General features: G+C 50.8%; 2 protein-coding genes across 6 annotated transcripts in view; one reads left to right on the forward strand and one right to left on the reverse strand.

Annotated features, from left to right (window-relative positions):
* The first annotated feature begins 1,254 nt into the window (after positions 1-1,254).
* Positions 1,255-6,262, forward strand: LOC4803568 (scavenger receptor class B member 1). 2 transcript variants are annotated; one of them, XM_015183699.2, is made up of 7 exons: positions 1,255-2,674; positions 3,851-4,168; positions 4,232-4,323; positions 4,392-4,619; positions 4,695-4,967; positions 5,027-5,618; positions 5,695-6,262. In XM_015183699.2, exons 2-7 carry the CDS (start codon positions 3,913-3,915, stop codon positions 6,051-6,053), a joined length of 1,800 nt encoding a protein of 599 aa, XP_015039185.1. In that variant the 5' UTR covers positions 1,255-2,674; positions 3,851-3,912; the 3' UTR covers positions 6,054-6,262. The 2 variants fall into 2 exon arrangements, with proteins under 2 accessions (XP_015039185.1, XP_001360275.1); XM_001360238.3 differs by lacking the exon at positions 1,255-2,674 and adding an exon at positions 3,183-3,404.
* Positions 6,263-6,928: 666 nt separating this feature from the next.
* The window catches only part of zip (myosin heavy chain 10), a 28,660-nt gene continuing 21,725 nt past the window's right edge, over positions 6,929-13,863 (reverse strand). For 2 of the 4 annotated variants that reach the window (XM_033378545.1, XM_015183700.2), the window contains 7 exons: positions 13,734-13,847; positions 13,359-13,451; positions 10,241-13,285; positions 9,654-10,184; positions 8,286-9,581; positions 8,057-8,220; positions 6,929-7,455 (listed from right to left, as the gene is read on the reverse strand). In XM_033378545.1, the coding sequence (XP_033234436.1) occupies positions 7,305-7,455; positions 8,057-8,220; positions 8,286-9,581; positions 9,654-10,184; positions 10,241-13,285; positions 13,359-13,451; positions 13,734-13,847 (5,394 nt within the window). In that variant the 3' untranslated portion in view covers positions 6,929-7,304. Of the gene's footprint in view, positions 7,456-7,794; positions 7,921-8,056; positions 8,221-8,285; positions 9,582-9,653; positions 10,185-10,240; positions 13,286-13,358; positions 13,452-13,733; positions 13,848-13,863 lie in introns of all 4 variants that reach the window. The other 2 variants (XM_015183702.2, XM_015183701.2) reach the window with 2 other exon arrangements.

Raw genomic sequence — 13,863 nt, forward strand, 5'->3', positions numbered from 1 at the left:
ATGATGCAAAACACGATGGAAGCCCCGCGCCTTATAGGGAGCACGACAGATTAATTGTAAACTCTTGACTAAACTGATAAATGCTGAGCACACAATCGTCGCCTGTGCCTGTGCCTGGGCCTGGGCCTGGTCTCTGGCCGTGTGGGGTTCAATAACTCGCGATTCTCCTCCCGGGGGTATTTACGCGAGTAATCACGTTGTCATAGCGATGCGGGCTTGAGGCAAGTCTGCCAGCTGAAGAACTCAGCATTCATACGACTGGAAGATAAGCTAATTTAAATATATCCTCACATGCTCCAAGAATTGCAAAACGACCACAGAAGCCGAGGAGAACGAGACGAAAAGAATATAAAAGAAAAGAATAAGAAGACAGAGGTAGCACCTTGAGCACCCATGCACTGAGCGAAATAGTGAATGCACATTTCTTTGTCAATCGCTAATTGACTGGTTAAAGTCCATTACAGCGCTATAAGTGAAATGGTAAACTCAGCGATACGCTATAAAAAGCCTAAGTGCTAATTACTTTTTTTTGGCACGTGTGAATATACGTACGTACATTCATACATATGTACATATGTATGTATCAATACAATTGTATTGGGCCATTTGAACATTCCTATATATAGACCTATAAGGCATATATTATTGATCGGACGACTCTTTAGCTTTTTTTTTACTATATTTGACTGCTGTATATATAAGATGTTCTATAAAAAGGTTCTTCCTGCTTTCACCTTGTGCCATTTCCACTTGTTTCCCGCTTCCCGTTTTCTCTCAGTGCATCGCAGATTGGAGCAGAAACAATGGAGCCCGTTTCTGGATCCCCGCCCCTCTTCTTCGCTCTCTGCATGATCCGCGCCGTTCATCTAATTCGATAATAATGAAGCAGCCACTACTCTCTCGAATGGAGAGAAAGCAATGGTGGATGGGGCTGCTGCTGCTGCTGGTGCTGCTGCAGATGCTGCTCTCTATCTCTTCTTCCTGAGAGTGTGTGTGCGTGTGCTTGTGGGTATCATTGTGGTTCCTTTGTATGAACGATGATTAAATTTGCACTTTGTCTCATTACACACACAAGCATAGAAGCTGGCACACGCACATTGGCTGCTACGTAGTAAGCAAGCAATCCCGATACGTAAAACGCTGGCAGCGCTGTCGGCGCCTTGCAGCTATCAGCAATCATTGCTGACCACTCGCTTATCAGAAACAGAGCTGCAGCAGAGACAGCGGCTGCGGCAGCGACGGCGACACCGAAAGCAAGATCGTAGAACGAGGAAAGAGAACGAAACACAACGAAGGCCCAGCTGTTGATTCCGAACGGAGCGGAGCCGATTCCGTCGTAGTAATAACTTGTTTGGTGGGCAGCAGCACGCACCACAGTCAGTCCCCGTGTCCAGTCCCAGTGTTTTTCAGAGTCTATGGAAACCCGCAGTCGGGTTACAAACAGCCCCAGAACCCCCAGAAAGCGAAATCTAATCGGTTCTAGAGGTCCCGGTCTCTCTCGGCCAGATAGTGCGTGGGCTCTAATCGCGAAATCCGCCATAAATACCATACCCAACGGACAAGTGGTTGATCCAGTGCCAATTCGGGGGCAAAACGCCCGAAAGATATTATCAAGCCAACGGCTGGTCCAAATATGTAGTGTTTGCCGTTGTGTTTCCTTCCCTGTTGTTCGGTCGTACCGTTGCAGTTGTTGGGACAGCTAAGACAAACCAGAAACGGAATCGATTCCAAGTGCAGTGCAGTGGAAGACGACGAGCAAGAAGAAGCAGAAGAGGCAATGCCAGTGGCAGTGGCAGAGTGAAGAAGGGAGAAGGAAGAAGGATTGAAGAGTGTATTCCATATGGAAAACCAGCTCCAGCTGCAGTTACAGCTCCACTGTTTTTTTGTAAATCGAGGCAGGAACTGGCCCCAACGATCGAGCTGACAAAAGAGAATAGCGACAAAACAAAGAAGCAGGCGAACAAAGAACACAAGCCAAGAAAAACAGAGAACACAGTGTCGGTCAGAGAGGAGAGAGGAGAGCGACAAGAGTTCTTTCTCATAGAGATACTCGTGCAAGTGTGTGGCTGCAAGATACAGATCCAGATACAGTGACAGAGACAGCGACAGATCCCGCGGAGCAGTCCCAGCATCCACATCGTTAAGAGAGGCAGAGAGCGACAGGAAAACCCCCCAAAAAAGCTCAATACGAATGGTGTGCACACAGCGTAAATACGACAAAATTGTTAATTAAGACGCCAAATGTTTGGCAGTCGTCGAAAGTGCAGAGGCGAGTGGCGGGAGGCAAAGTAAACCACAGAGAGAGAACGCGCACTCTGAGAGAGAGAGAGAGAGAGAGAAGTGCGGGTGCAATTACCTTGCGTTTGTGTGAGTGTGTTGTGTTCCGTTTCCATTTCGTTCACCTGAACAGCTGTCTTCGCGCACGATCTCTCTCCGCTCACTCACCCACTCTCTTGTTGGTTCGCTTGGCACCCGCATCTCCAAGCCGTTATCAGTCAACTGAACTGCCTGCACCAGCTCAGTTTTCTGCAACTAATTGGGAACAAGCAGACAGGAGAGAAGCAGACAAAAACGGAGAGGAGCGGTGAAGACAACCAACCTTCGCCGCGACGCGTCCCACACATATAAATAGGAGAAACAGACCAACCAGACGACAGATTGCCGTCCTCTAAGCGTAGGTCTCAAGAGCAAATTTGAATCCAAAAACATTTTTTTTCAAACACAATATTGAATTCATAATGTTTGGGGGGTAGTCTAAGGCGCAATTTCATGCTGCTCAGAGCCAGTCTTATCAAAATTCGAAATCAAATCAATTTGCGGTCACAGCAGTTCCAGATCACTTTAGCTATCAACGACCCCATTGAAACCCATTGAGCCATTATCTCCGCCAGTTCGTTCACATTCATAAAAGTTCATGCTCGTGCTGAAAATATTGGAAAATTTGACGCCCAGGTTGAGGCTTATTCCGTGGCGTTGACCCGTTTTCAAAGCTAGCGTACAAGTACCCCCCAGAATTGGTAATTTCTAGAGCTTAACTCTATGGCATACAGACACACCACACAGTCACTCAAACTGATACCTCCTTGATTGTTGTTTCCATAATTTTATTTTATGATTTGCCAGCTATAGTATATAAAAGTATCAGTATTATATATTCGTAGGAGCTACTGATAAGGCCTAGCACATACATATGGGTTGTACTTTGATTTCAGCACGGGCAGAAGTCGCAGCTGAGCCCAGCATGCGGAGGCTCTGAGAGCTGAAACCCAGATTAGTTGGTGAAAAATTCTGTAAACGATCGCATGGTTAATAATCTTAGCTCCACGGAAAATAGTTCCGATTAAACCACGCACACGCAAACGAACACCCATATACAAATACAATTACATATAACCCTATAAAAGGTATTAATGAATTTGATTTCCATCAATGGAGGAAAACTTAACTTAACACTCGCGAACTTGTTGTACAATCGTTGTATACTTATGTGTTCGATGAACTCTTGGATTCTCTACAAGTTTATATATAGAAGAGAGTGCCTGATAAGCCCATAATTATAATCAGCCCAGGCAGATAGATCCCTTTGCTGGGCCACGTGTTCCCAATCCCAAAGATAACATCAAATTATACATATTATTAATATCAGCGGACAAGAATCAGTTTCAAGTGCCGAGATATCTGTAATTCAAGGAGCAGCTTTTATGGAAACTTTATTACTGATACTAGAATGGCATCGGAATTCATGGGAATCATAATCTATTAGCTTACAGGCTCCTGGCTAGCAACAACATACTATACTGCGATCACTGTGATAAGAGGACAGCATAACATTTGTTAACTCCACTTTCAGCTCCATCGAAGCTCCATTTGAAAAGTCCGCCGCCCCCCCCCCCCCTCACACATACACACAGAATGCCACGTACAACAAACCTTGATGTGGCCTTGCCACCAACTCAAGATGATCTCAGCAGATCCAAGTCCAACACATTGAACTCTCAGCGGAATGGGGTCGGTGCTGGAGGAACTGGAACCTTCGGGGGAGCCTACAGCAGCGGGAAGAGTGGGCCCGACAAACCAACGATACTCCAGATGATATTGGAGGCCTTCGGGCTGCGCAATCACACACAAAACCGCGAGCCAACGTCCAAGGATATTGGCACACTGATAAGTAAGTAGAGCACGGTTGATGGGATGATACTCGTATCCCTGACTAACCTGACCCACTTTGCAGTGCTGGGGGTGATGTTCCTGCTGTTCGTGATCAGTGTGACTGGATTCTTTGTGATGTGGTTCACCGAGTTCTACAACAACACCATGCTAGAGGTAAGATGCTGCCCACTGGCAGAATTGGCTTGCGAAAATTCTTGAATCTACCCAAAACCCCACCATAGAATCTGGTACTGGCCGAGAACTCGGACACGGCCAAGAGTTGGCTCAACCCTGACCCCAAGTACGATACGCTGCTGAAGGCGCACATCTTCCACTACCCCAACATCGAGGATTATCTGGCCGGGCGGGCCGATAAGATACAGATTCGCGATATGGGCCCGCTAGTCTACCAAGAGCACACGGTCAAGGACGAGGTCTCGTTCAACAAGAATTTCACGGTCACCTTCAGGGTAGGTGTCACTCGCCGACTTAAAAACCAAAGCAGGGCTTACTAATTTTCCTCCTTTTTTATAATTGCTATGCAGGATCGCAAGTCGTACAAGTTTCTGCCAGAGAAGTCGGCCATCCGGGAGGATGATGTGCTGCTGGTACCAAATGTGCCGCTGATCAGTGCCGCCGGTCACGTGAAGCGTATGCCTTACGCCACGCGTCTCATTTCAGGCATGTTAATCAACACGTTCAACGAACCCCTGTTCAAGAACCTTACGGCTGCAGAGTACCTTTGGGGATACGAGGACAAGATCATCAAACTGAAGAGCCTGGGCAAGGGCAAGAGACGTTTCGGCCTGCTGATGAGCGTAAGTGTTTGTCGATCCTTTGCCAAGATCTTTGGCCCAATAGTATTATTTTCCTTCAGCGAAATGGAACCAGCGTGGACTCGATTCAGGTGAACACCGGCGAGGACGATATCACCAAGTACAGCACCATCACCCAATTCAATGGCATGCCCCAGCTGGACTACTGGGAGGGGGAGGAATGCAATCGAATCGATGGTGTGGACCCCTCCATGTTCTCCCCGAATCTCCTGCAGACTCGCGATACGGTTCACGTCTTCCTGCAAGTGTTGTGTCGCAAGGTGCCGCTTAACTTTGAGAAGGAGGTGACCATCTACGACGACATCGATGTGCTGCGCTACCGGACGCCCATGGATGTGTTTGACCATCCGTCCGAGAACCCGGCGAATCAGTGCTATTGCCACAACACGGAACGCTGCCTGCCCAGCGGAGTGATCAATGCCACCAAGTGCTACGGGGACTCGCCCATCTTTCCCTCCTTCCCGCACTTCTTCTCCGGCGATCCGGTCCTGTACAAGATCTTCGATGGCATCAAACCCGATGCGGAGCTCCATCAGACCTACGCCGACATTCATCCGCGCTTTGGTTTCCCCATCAGCGGAGCTTCGCGTGTCCAGATCAACATTATGCTGGACAAGACCCCTCTACTGAAGAGTAAGTGATCGAGGGATCCAACCAAAAAGGTTAATTTAATTATTTTAATTTTATTGATAATTTTTGGCAATTTCAGATCAGGGGGATCGTCTGGAGAACGGTACCATCTTGCCACTGATGTGGATCGAGATCACTTCGGGTGACTTCTCGGAGGAGATACTGCACATGCTGTACGTGAGCACCTTCTACCTTGACGCCATCCAGCAGTCTCTCAAGTATGGTACGCTCCTCATCTCCGTGACCTCCTTCAGCCTGATTGTGGCCGGGGTCTACTACCTTAACAGCAAGCGAGAGGAGCACCTCCAGGAGAGCAAGTCCTCCGCTGAGCTCGAGGCGCTGAACGGTGGCATAGTGATGGTGCAGCACTTAAACATACCAGTCTCCTGTGGCCCTTCTGCTCCACACATCGAAGTGGATGATCATCGAGCAGCGTAGACCAGGTGACCAAGCAGTGCCATTAGTTAGATAGTTAGTTAGTTAGTCATGGGCGGGGACGGGGAAAATTATCCAGACTTTTATGAGATTTTCGAATTTTTCTAGGATTAAACGTACACCTTAGTCAGCCAGTTACCTGTACTGTAGTATGTAGCCATCAGTTTGTATATATGTAAAAATGTTAATAAACTTATATTCTCATTTATGTATACTCTGTATTTTCTTAAATAATATGGCATATTATTATTTCTAAATCCACGCTTGCAGGAAAGAAATCACATGTTCAGTATGTAATGTTTTTAAAATTCCCTCCGATTCAATTTAATGATATTTGGTATTTTAATGGTAGAAAATCGAGTTTCGATGGTATCGATAACAATTGGAAACGATGGTCACACTAAAAAGCACAAATTTCAATTTAAATTACGGTCAAACTACCCCAATTTTGAAGAGAACCAGAATACATGCCGCGATCATGAATAACTCTAGAAATTATACACTGATCTCTGTATTTCCTATTCCTCAATCCAGAGCAGCCTAACGGCCAAACAGTACAAAATCATTTTATGTATATAATATAGCAAATTTTATTGTTTAGTTCTAAACAAAAACGAAATTAAATTCGTACATTAGTTGCTTGTTCAACATTTTCTTTCCGATTATCTTTTGTTTTTACTCAGCTCTGTTCGGATTTGTTTCCATTTTGAGAACCGTTTTAGTTGTTAAATGCATGAATTACATATTGCATCGTATTGCTATGCTATGGGCTGTTCTATGTTAGGTATTTATGTATGTATTTAAAGATTGATTGCAACGTGGAAGTGAGTGTATCCTGAAGATATGCTGAAGGAAGTTAATAAGTTTCTGGGCTTCGGTTGTTTTTGAGTTGTATAATTTTCGTTTTTATTTCGATGATTGCTCCGATCGGCAGCCAATCGAGGGATGCGGGGAAAGTTTCTTATGTGTTTATGGTTGTTTTATATAAATTTAAATTGGGGGAAATTGGAGTGTTTGACAACATTATTTTTCTTTTTGCTTTTTTTTGTTTCATTGTTTATGTTTTTTGTCGTTATAAAATGTTGGTTTTGTTGGTTTACGTTTTTAATTTAAGTATGTATAATAGTTTATATAAAAAATAACAGAGAAATTATATAAAAGAAACATTAAATATAATCGTTTATTTTGCTCTTCTCTTCTTCATCTCTTCCTCTTCTCCGTCCTATTCTCGATCTTGACCTAATAATTAACGCGTCAATTGCCCGAATCCTCGCCATCTAATGATTCATCCTGCACCGATGAGCTGTCGTCACCGCCGCCGCCGCCCCCACCACCGCCTCCTCCGCGCTTCGATGAAGGTGTGCCCGTGAGCCGGCTGGAGCTGAGGCCCATGCCGCCGGTGCGTCTAAAGGAAAGGGAGACATACAAGTTGCAGGATTAGTATCAGAGTTTACAATATATAGTATAGGATGGTTCTGGGTAGACGTGCAGTGCATGGGGGAATACAAAAATAACAGAACAGAGGTTGGAGTTGCACGAACTAAGTTCTATTTAAAATAGGAGTTTGAACGGCATTAGTTCGCACTGTTGAATGATTTTGCTGGACGGTGTGTTCCTAACATGCAGAGAGAAGTACATAGAGGTGTGGTTGCTAGGTTTTCTTTGGTTTGGAGTGGTTTCTGGTTCACATTCACTGGGTCTGGGTCTGAGGATCTGACTATGGATCTTGGCCAGCAGCACTTACAGCGCCTACGAGAAAGAAGCGAAACGATTCGAAACCTAATGCAGACCCTCACAATTCATAATGAGTGCGGCATCCTTTTTGGGCGAATAGGCCTTGGCCTTTTCGGTCTCGGCCACTTGGATGGAGCTTAAACCAAAACAATAAAATGTCAAAACAATATAGGAAGAATCTGAATCCCGGAAGAGAGCGAAAGAGAGACATAGCGCTAGAGACTTCCCCCTTCCGTCACAAAACCCTTGATCGAACAGGGATCTGCACCTACCGTAGTTTAGTTTTGAGTGAGTTGATCTCACGGTTCATGGCCTCCTGCGATTCAATCATATCCTCGCACTCGCGCTGGTACTTGCGCTTCTGTGTCTTCTCCTTCTGCAGTTCCTCCTCCGTCTCGTCCAGATTGCGCTTGAGCAATTTGATGCGGCTATTCAGCTGTGGGAGCAAAACGAATCCTTTAGTATTACCGCCCCAGAGTCAGGAAGGGTCGGGTTGCTTACCTTATCCATTTGCTCCTTGTGCTGGTCGACATGTCTCCGCTCGTCTTCGATGTTCATCGTCAGCTCCTTGATCTTCTTGTCCATCTTGCGGTTGGCCTTCTGCTGCAGCAGTCGCTCCTTGCCCTCGTTCTCCAGCTGCTCCTCCAGATTGGCGATTTTGGCCTCGAGCGTGGCGATGGTGGCCTTCACCTTGGTACGTTGTGCCGTCTCAATCTCGGCCAGCTTGGCCTTCAGCTCCTTGTTCTGGCGCTCGAGCAGGGCGCGTCCATTCTCGTTCTTCTGCGAGTTGGACTTCTCGTTGGCTAGCTCGGTGGTCAGCTGCTCGATCTGCAGCTGCGCCTTGCGGCTGCGGTCGAGCAGAACCTCCGAATTGGACTGCTCCTCCTCCAGCTCCTCCTCGAGTGTGGCAATGCGGGCCTCCAGTCGCCGCTTCTCGTCGACCATCAGCGATCCCTTGCTGGAACTGTTGGCAATCTCCTCGGCAAGCTCGTCGCGCTCCGTTTCGGCCGCCCGTCGGGCCCGCTCCGAGCTGGCCAAATCCTCGGTCAGCTGTAATACTTCTGCCTCCAAGGCCTTGACCTTGCGCTCGGCCTCCTTGCTCTGCGCCTGCAGCTCCTCCTTGGCCGCCTTGGCCTCCTCGGCGTCACGAAGCGCATCCTTGACTTGTGCTTGCAGCTTCTTGGCGTGCTTCAGGGCATCCTCCTTCACCTTGTTATGCATCTCCATCGTGGTCTCGATCTCCTTGAGGTCGCCCTCCAGCTTCTTCTTCGATGCCACGGCGGCCGTTCGCTGCTTGCGCTCCTCATCGAGCTCCGCTTCCAGATCGCGCAATTGCTTGACCAGTCCTCGTCGCTTCTCCTCTGCCCCCTCCTCCTTGGCCAACAGGTCGCGCTCGAACTGGGAGCGCAGGGCCTGCATATTGACCTCGAGACGCAGCTTGGCATCCTCCGTCAGCTGGAGGTCGTCCTCGAGCTCCTCGTTTTGTGCTTTCAGCTCGGCAAGCTGCGACTCCAGGGCGCGCTTGGCCTTCTCAAGCTCGTGGACGTTCTTGTCGGCGGTGCCTTGGGAGTTGGCCAGGTCGTCTAGCTCGTTCTGGAGTGTCTTGCGCTTGTTCTCGAGATCTTCGATCTTGTCGAAGGCCTCGTCCAGCTCGCGGGACACCGACAGCACCTTGGTCTCCTTCTCGCGCGCCTCCCGCTCGGCAGTATCACGCTCCTGGGCGATCTGCTCTGATATGGCTTTCTCCTCGGCGAGGGTCTTGTCGAAGTTCTTCTGCTTCTTCTCCAACTCGAGCACCTATGAGGGATTGGGATTGGGGATTAACAAAGGGAGTCCTTCAAGGAACTCTGACGAGGGCCAGGGACCTACCTTCGTGCGTTGCGTCTCCAGCTCGATGGTGGCATCCTCCAGCTCCGATTGGATCTTCTTTTTGCTCTTGTCCAGGCGATCGTTCTGGGCAATCAGCTCCTTCACCTGTCGCTCCAACACCTCGATCTCCTTGTTGAGCCGCTTCTTGCCCTCCTCCAGCTCCTTGGCCAGGTCGGCATCCTCCTCAGCCTTCTTCTTAATCTCCTGCATCTGGCCGGTGACCTCGGCCAGCTTGCGCTCAAAGTTACGCTTGGCCTCCTCATCCTCCTCGAGCTGCTCCTGCAGCGCCTCCTTCTCGGACTCGATCTGGCGCAGCTTGGAGCTGAGGCCCAGTTTCTGGCGTGTCTCCTCCTCCAGCTGCTGCTGCGCTTCCGTCAGCTGCGACTCCATGTTGCTGGCCGACTTGACGGCTGCCGATGCCTTCAGCTCGGCCTCCTCCAGCTGATTGGTGATATTCTCCGCCTCCTGCTGCAGCTTTGTGCACTTCTCCTGCAATTCCGATCGTGCGCGTTCGATCTCGGCCAATTTCACCTGCAAACAGAATTAGAATAGAGATCGTTCGGCCGCCTTCTGCTTTCGTCACTCACCTGAAGCTCTGCGATTTGGGATTCGGCCTGCTTGCGTCGTCGATCGTTCTCCTGCCGGGAGCTGTTGACGCTGCGCAATTCGGTGGCCAGATCGGCGTTCTCCGCCTCCAGCGTACCCTTGGCCTTCTCCAACACGGACTTGGCCTTGCGCAGGTTCTCCAACTGATCGTTGATGCCGTTCAGCTCCTGCGAGTGCTTGTGCCGCATGTCGGCCAGGACGCCTTCGTGGTTCACACCCTCTTCCTCCAGCGACTTCTTTAGCGTGGCCAGCTCCTGTTCGCGCTTGGAGCGCAGCTCTTGTTGGGCGGCCGTGGTGTCCAGGGAGTCGAGAAGCTCGTTCTTGAGTGCTTCGAGCTCCTCGCTGAGGTCGCGTCGCACCTTCTCGGCCTTGGCGCGGGCCGCCTTCTCGGCCTCGAGATCCTCCTGGATCTCGGCGAGCTGCGATTCGAGTTCACGTTGGGCCTTCTGAGCGGTGGCCTTGGTGGCGGACTCCTCGTCAATGCGCATCAGGGTCTGGGTGAGCTCCTCCTCGCGCTTCAACAGCTGCGCCTGCATCTCCTCCACTTGGGTGCGTCGCTCGTTCAGCTGCTCCCTAAGGTCCGCCACCTCGGTTTCGACCTTTCGCTTGGTGCGGTCCGTCTCCTGGCGCTGCTGCTGATCCTTGTGCATGCGCTCCTCGAGCTCGGCGATAGTGGCCTCGTGCTTGGCCTTCAGTTTCGCCAGGTGCTTGGCCTTCTCCTCCTCCTCGGCGAGCGTCTGGGAGAGATCGTTGGCCCGCTCTTCGAGCAGCTTCTTCTCCTTGAGCAGCTTTTGGTTCTGGTCGTCGGTGAGGGCGAGATCCTCCTCGTGCTTCTTGATCTTCCCGTCCAACTGGACCTTCTCTAGCTGAAGCTTCTGGCGCGCGGCCTCTTCCTCTTCCAGCTGCTCCTCGAGGTCCTGGATGTGCAGCTCCAGCTTTTTCTTCTCACCGCCCAGGGCCAACACACGCTCCTCCTCCTCCTCGACGCGCGTCTCCAGCTCCTGCATCATGTCCTCCAGCTCCTGTTTACGAGCCATCAGACGCGAGCGCGACTCCTCCGCCTCGGCGCACAGCTCAATCTCGGCCTGCAGCTGTTCGGCGAGCGTGGTTTTCTCCACAAGCGCCTGCTGGTACTTGCGCTCGTACTCCTGGGTGTTCTTGGCCAGCGTGTCGAGCTTCTCGCGCACCTGCTTCAGCTCATCCTCCTTCTGGACGAGCTTCTCCTCCTGCTTGGTGACCTCCAGCAGGGGCTTGACCTTCGTGTAGAGGCGCCACCACTGCCAGTTGCGGAGCTTGAGGTAGGCGGCGCAGTTGCGCTGAATGATCCGGATGGCATTCAGCTGCTGAAGCCGCTTCTGGTAGTTGCGGCGGGCGAGGAAGCCGCGACAGAACGCCTGGAAGTTCACGATTAGGTCGGAGATCTTGAAGTCACGCTCCTCCTCGAGATGGGCGAGGACGCCCGCGCGGAAGAAGATCTTCGACTGACCGACTCGATACAGATTCGAGTCGAGTTCCAGCGCCTGGATCATCCTCTCGCAGGCCTTCTTGCCGTCCATGAAGCCCTTGGCGATGACGTTCGGAGTGAGCAGCTCGTACCGCTGGCGGAACTCCTGGAAGGGTATGCGATTGGGGAAGCCTTGGCGGCAGATGCGTATGCCCTCGAGGACGCCGTTGCAACGCAACTGGTCGAGCACCAGGGGGGCATCGATCTTGCCGGCCCGCTTCTCGTGGTTCGGTATGATACAGCGCACAAAATTGGGATTCGTGTTGCGCAGCGTGTCCATCAGCTTCGCCAGCTGCTCCTTGTATAGGTGGGACACGGTGCGGAACATGCCCTTGCGGGTGCGTGCCCCGAACTGGGTGTCGGTCAGGGCCTGCTGTGCCATGCCAACGATCTCCGCATCCTTCCAGATGTTCACCACAAACGGATCCTGCGAGCCCTGCAGCAGCGACACAATGTTCTCGTTCAGCGGATCCATGTTCTTCATCAGCCACTTGGTCGCCGAGTAGTCCACCCGTCCGGCATAGTGGACGATGGCAAAATCGGCCACGCCACGGAAGTCGGTCTTCATGAACTTCGGATGCATCGAGTGGGCCGAGACGAGCTTGTCGACAAACGTCTTGTCGGTGGCCTTGGGGAACCAGCACTCCTCGTCGAGCAGGGCCATGATGCCGCCCGGTTTGTCGATCAGGTCAATGGTGGGCTGCAGATCGAGCCCAAAATCAATGAACTTCCACTCGATGCCCTCGCGCTGGTACTCCTCCTGCTCCAGGATGAACATGGTGTGGTTGAAGAGCTGCTGCAGCTTCTCGTTCGTGTAGTTGATGCACAGCTGCTCGAACGAGTTGAGCTCGAAAATCTCGAAGCCAGCCATGTCGAGGATGCCGATGAAGGAGGCCCCCTGCCGCTTGGTGCGGTCCAGCGACCGATTGATGCGATTCACCAGCCACTTGAACATCCGCTCGTAGCAGGCCTTGGCAATGGCCTCCACAGCGAACTCCACCTGCTCCTTGGTCTGGGCCTTGGTGACAAAGTCGCGGCCCACCTTGATGCGCGGCGTGAGGAAGGCCCGCGACATGTCCGTCACACTCAGGCCGAGCAAATGGGCAATCTTCTGGGCCACTGTGTTGTCGGGTAGCGTGGCCTGGTCGTTGTTGCGCTCCTGCCGGAACTTCATGCTTCCGAACAGCAGGACGGCGCTCACGATACGGAATATCGAGTTGAAGTCCTCCGAGGTCATGCCCATGATGTTCATCGACTTGACGGTGGCCTGGAACTCGGCATAGTCATCCACACCGGGCACTGGCAGGCTGCCGTTCGACAGGAATGCATACGACTTGACATCATCGAGTATGAACTTCTCGCGCTGTTCCGGCGAGGCGCCCGCCAGCAACTGATAGAAGATGTGGAATGTACGTTCGTCCTTGGCTTGACGGATGGCCCGCGACTTCTCCAGCAGATACGTCTCGATGTTGGCGCCCGAGATGAAACCAGAGGCATCGAAATTGATCCGTATGAATTTGCCCTGCACAAAAAGGATCACAAATACAAGGATTACTGGAAGAGTCTCTATCGAAACGTGTGCGTGTGTGACTTACGAAACGCGATGAATTATCGTTCTTGACGGTCTTGGCATTGCCAAAGGCCTCCAGTATGGGATTCGCCTGCAGCAGTTGTTGCTCCAGTTCACCCTGAGTAGCGGGAGGACACAAGAGAATGGGATTATTACAGGTTCTTCAGAGATCTTCAGAGGGTCTAGGGTTAGCAACACAAAAAAAGCACAATGTACACATAGAAAACATGCAACAAACAATGGACAAGGACAAGGACAACCACATGCAGTTCTCTAAGGATTAATCTACGGCAAGCATGCAAAAGACTACACCAAAAATTGTACTGAACACGGGACAAGACTCCTCTACTCTGCCGTTCGGCGGCGGCGATGGCTGCTCCAGCCGGTTGGATTCTTTTACCTCATTCTCATCAATCTCCATTGCTACATCGATATTCCGTTGATATTTATATTGTTTTTGATTCTGGGTCACTATCTTGACGGTTAAGTATTTATTCGTTAACACCGAAAAGTTCTGTAATTATTCAGGA

Source organism: Drosophila pseudoobscura, chromosome 3 (assembly GCF_009870125.1).
Source record: "Drosophila pseudoobscura strain MV-25-SWS-2005 chromosome 3, UCI_Dpse_MV25, whole genome shotgun sequence".
NCBI lineage: Eukaryota > Metazoa > Arthropoda > Insecta > Diptera > Drosophilidae > Drosophila > Drosophila pseudoobscura.

What these genes read in the sequence shown, in the direction of transcription:
- LOC4803568 (XM_015183699.2), top strand. Translation starts at nt 3,913, where the DNA reads ATGCCACGTACAACAAACCTTGATGTGGCCTTGCCACCAACTCAAGAT. An exon ending in ACAACAACACCATGCTAGAG is followed by an intron (nt 4,324 to 4,391) that starts GTAAGATGCTGC and finishes ACCCCACCATAG; the next exon opens with AATCTGGTACTGGCCGAGAA. An exon ending in CAAGACCCCTCTACTGAAGA is followed by an intron (nt 5,619 to 5,694) that starts GTAAGTGATCGA and finishes TGGCAATTTCAG; the next exon opens with ATCAGGGGGATCGTCTGGAG.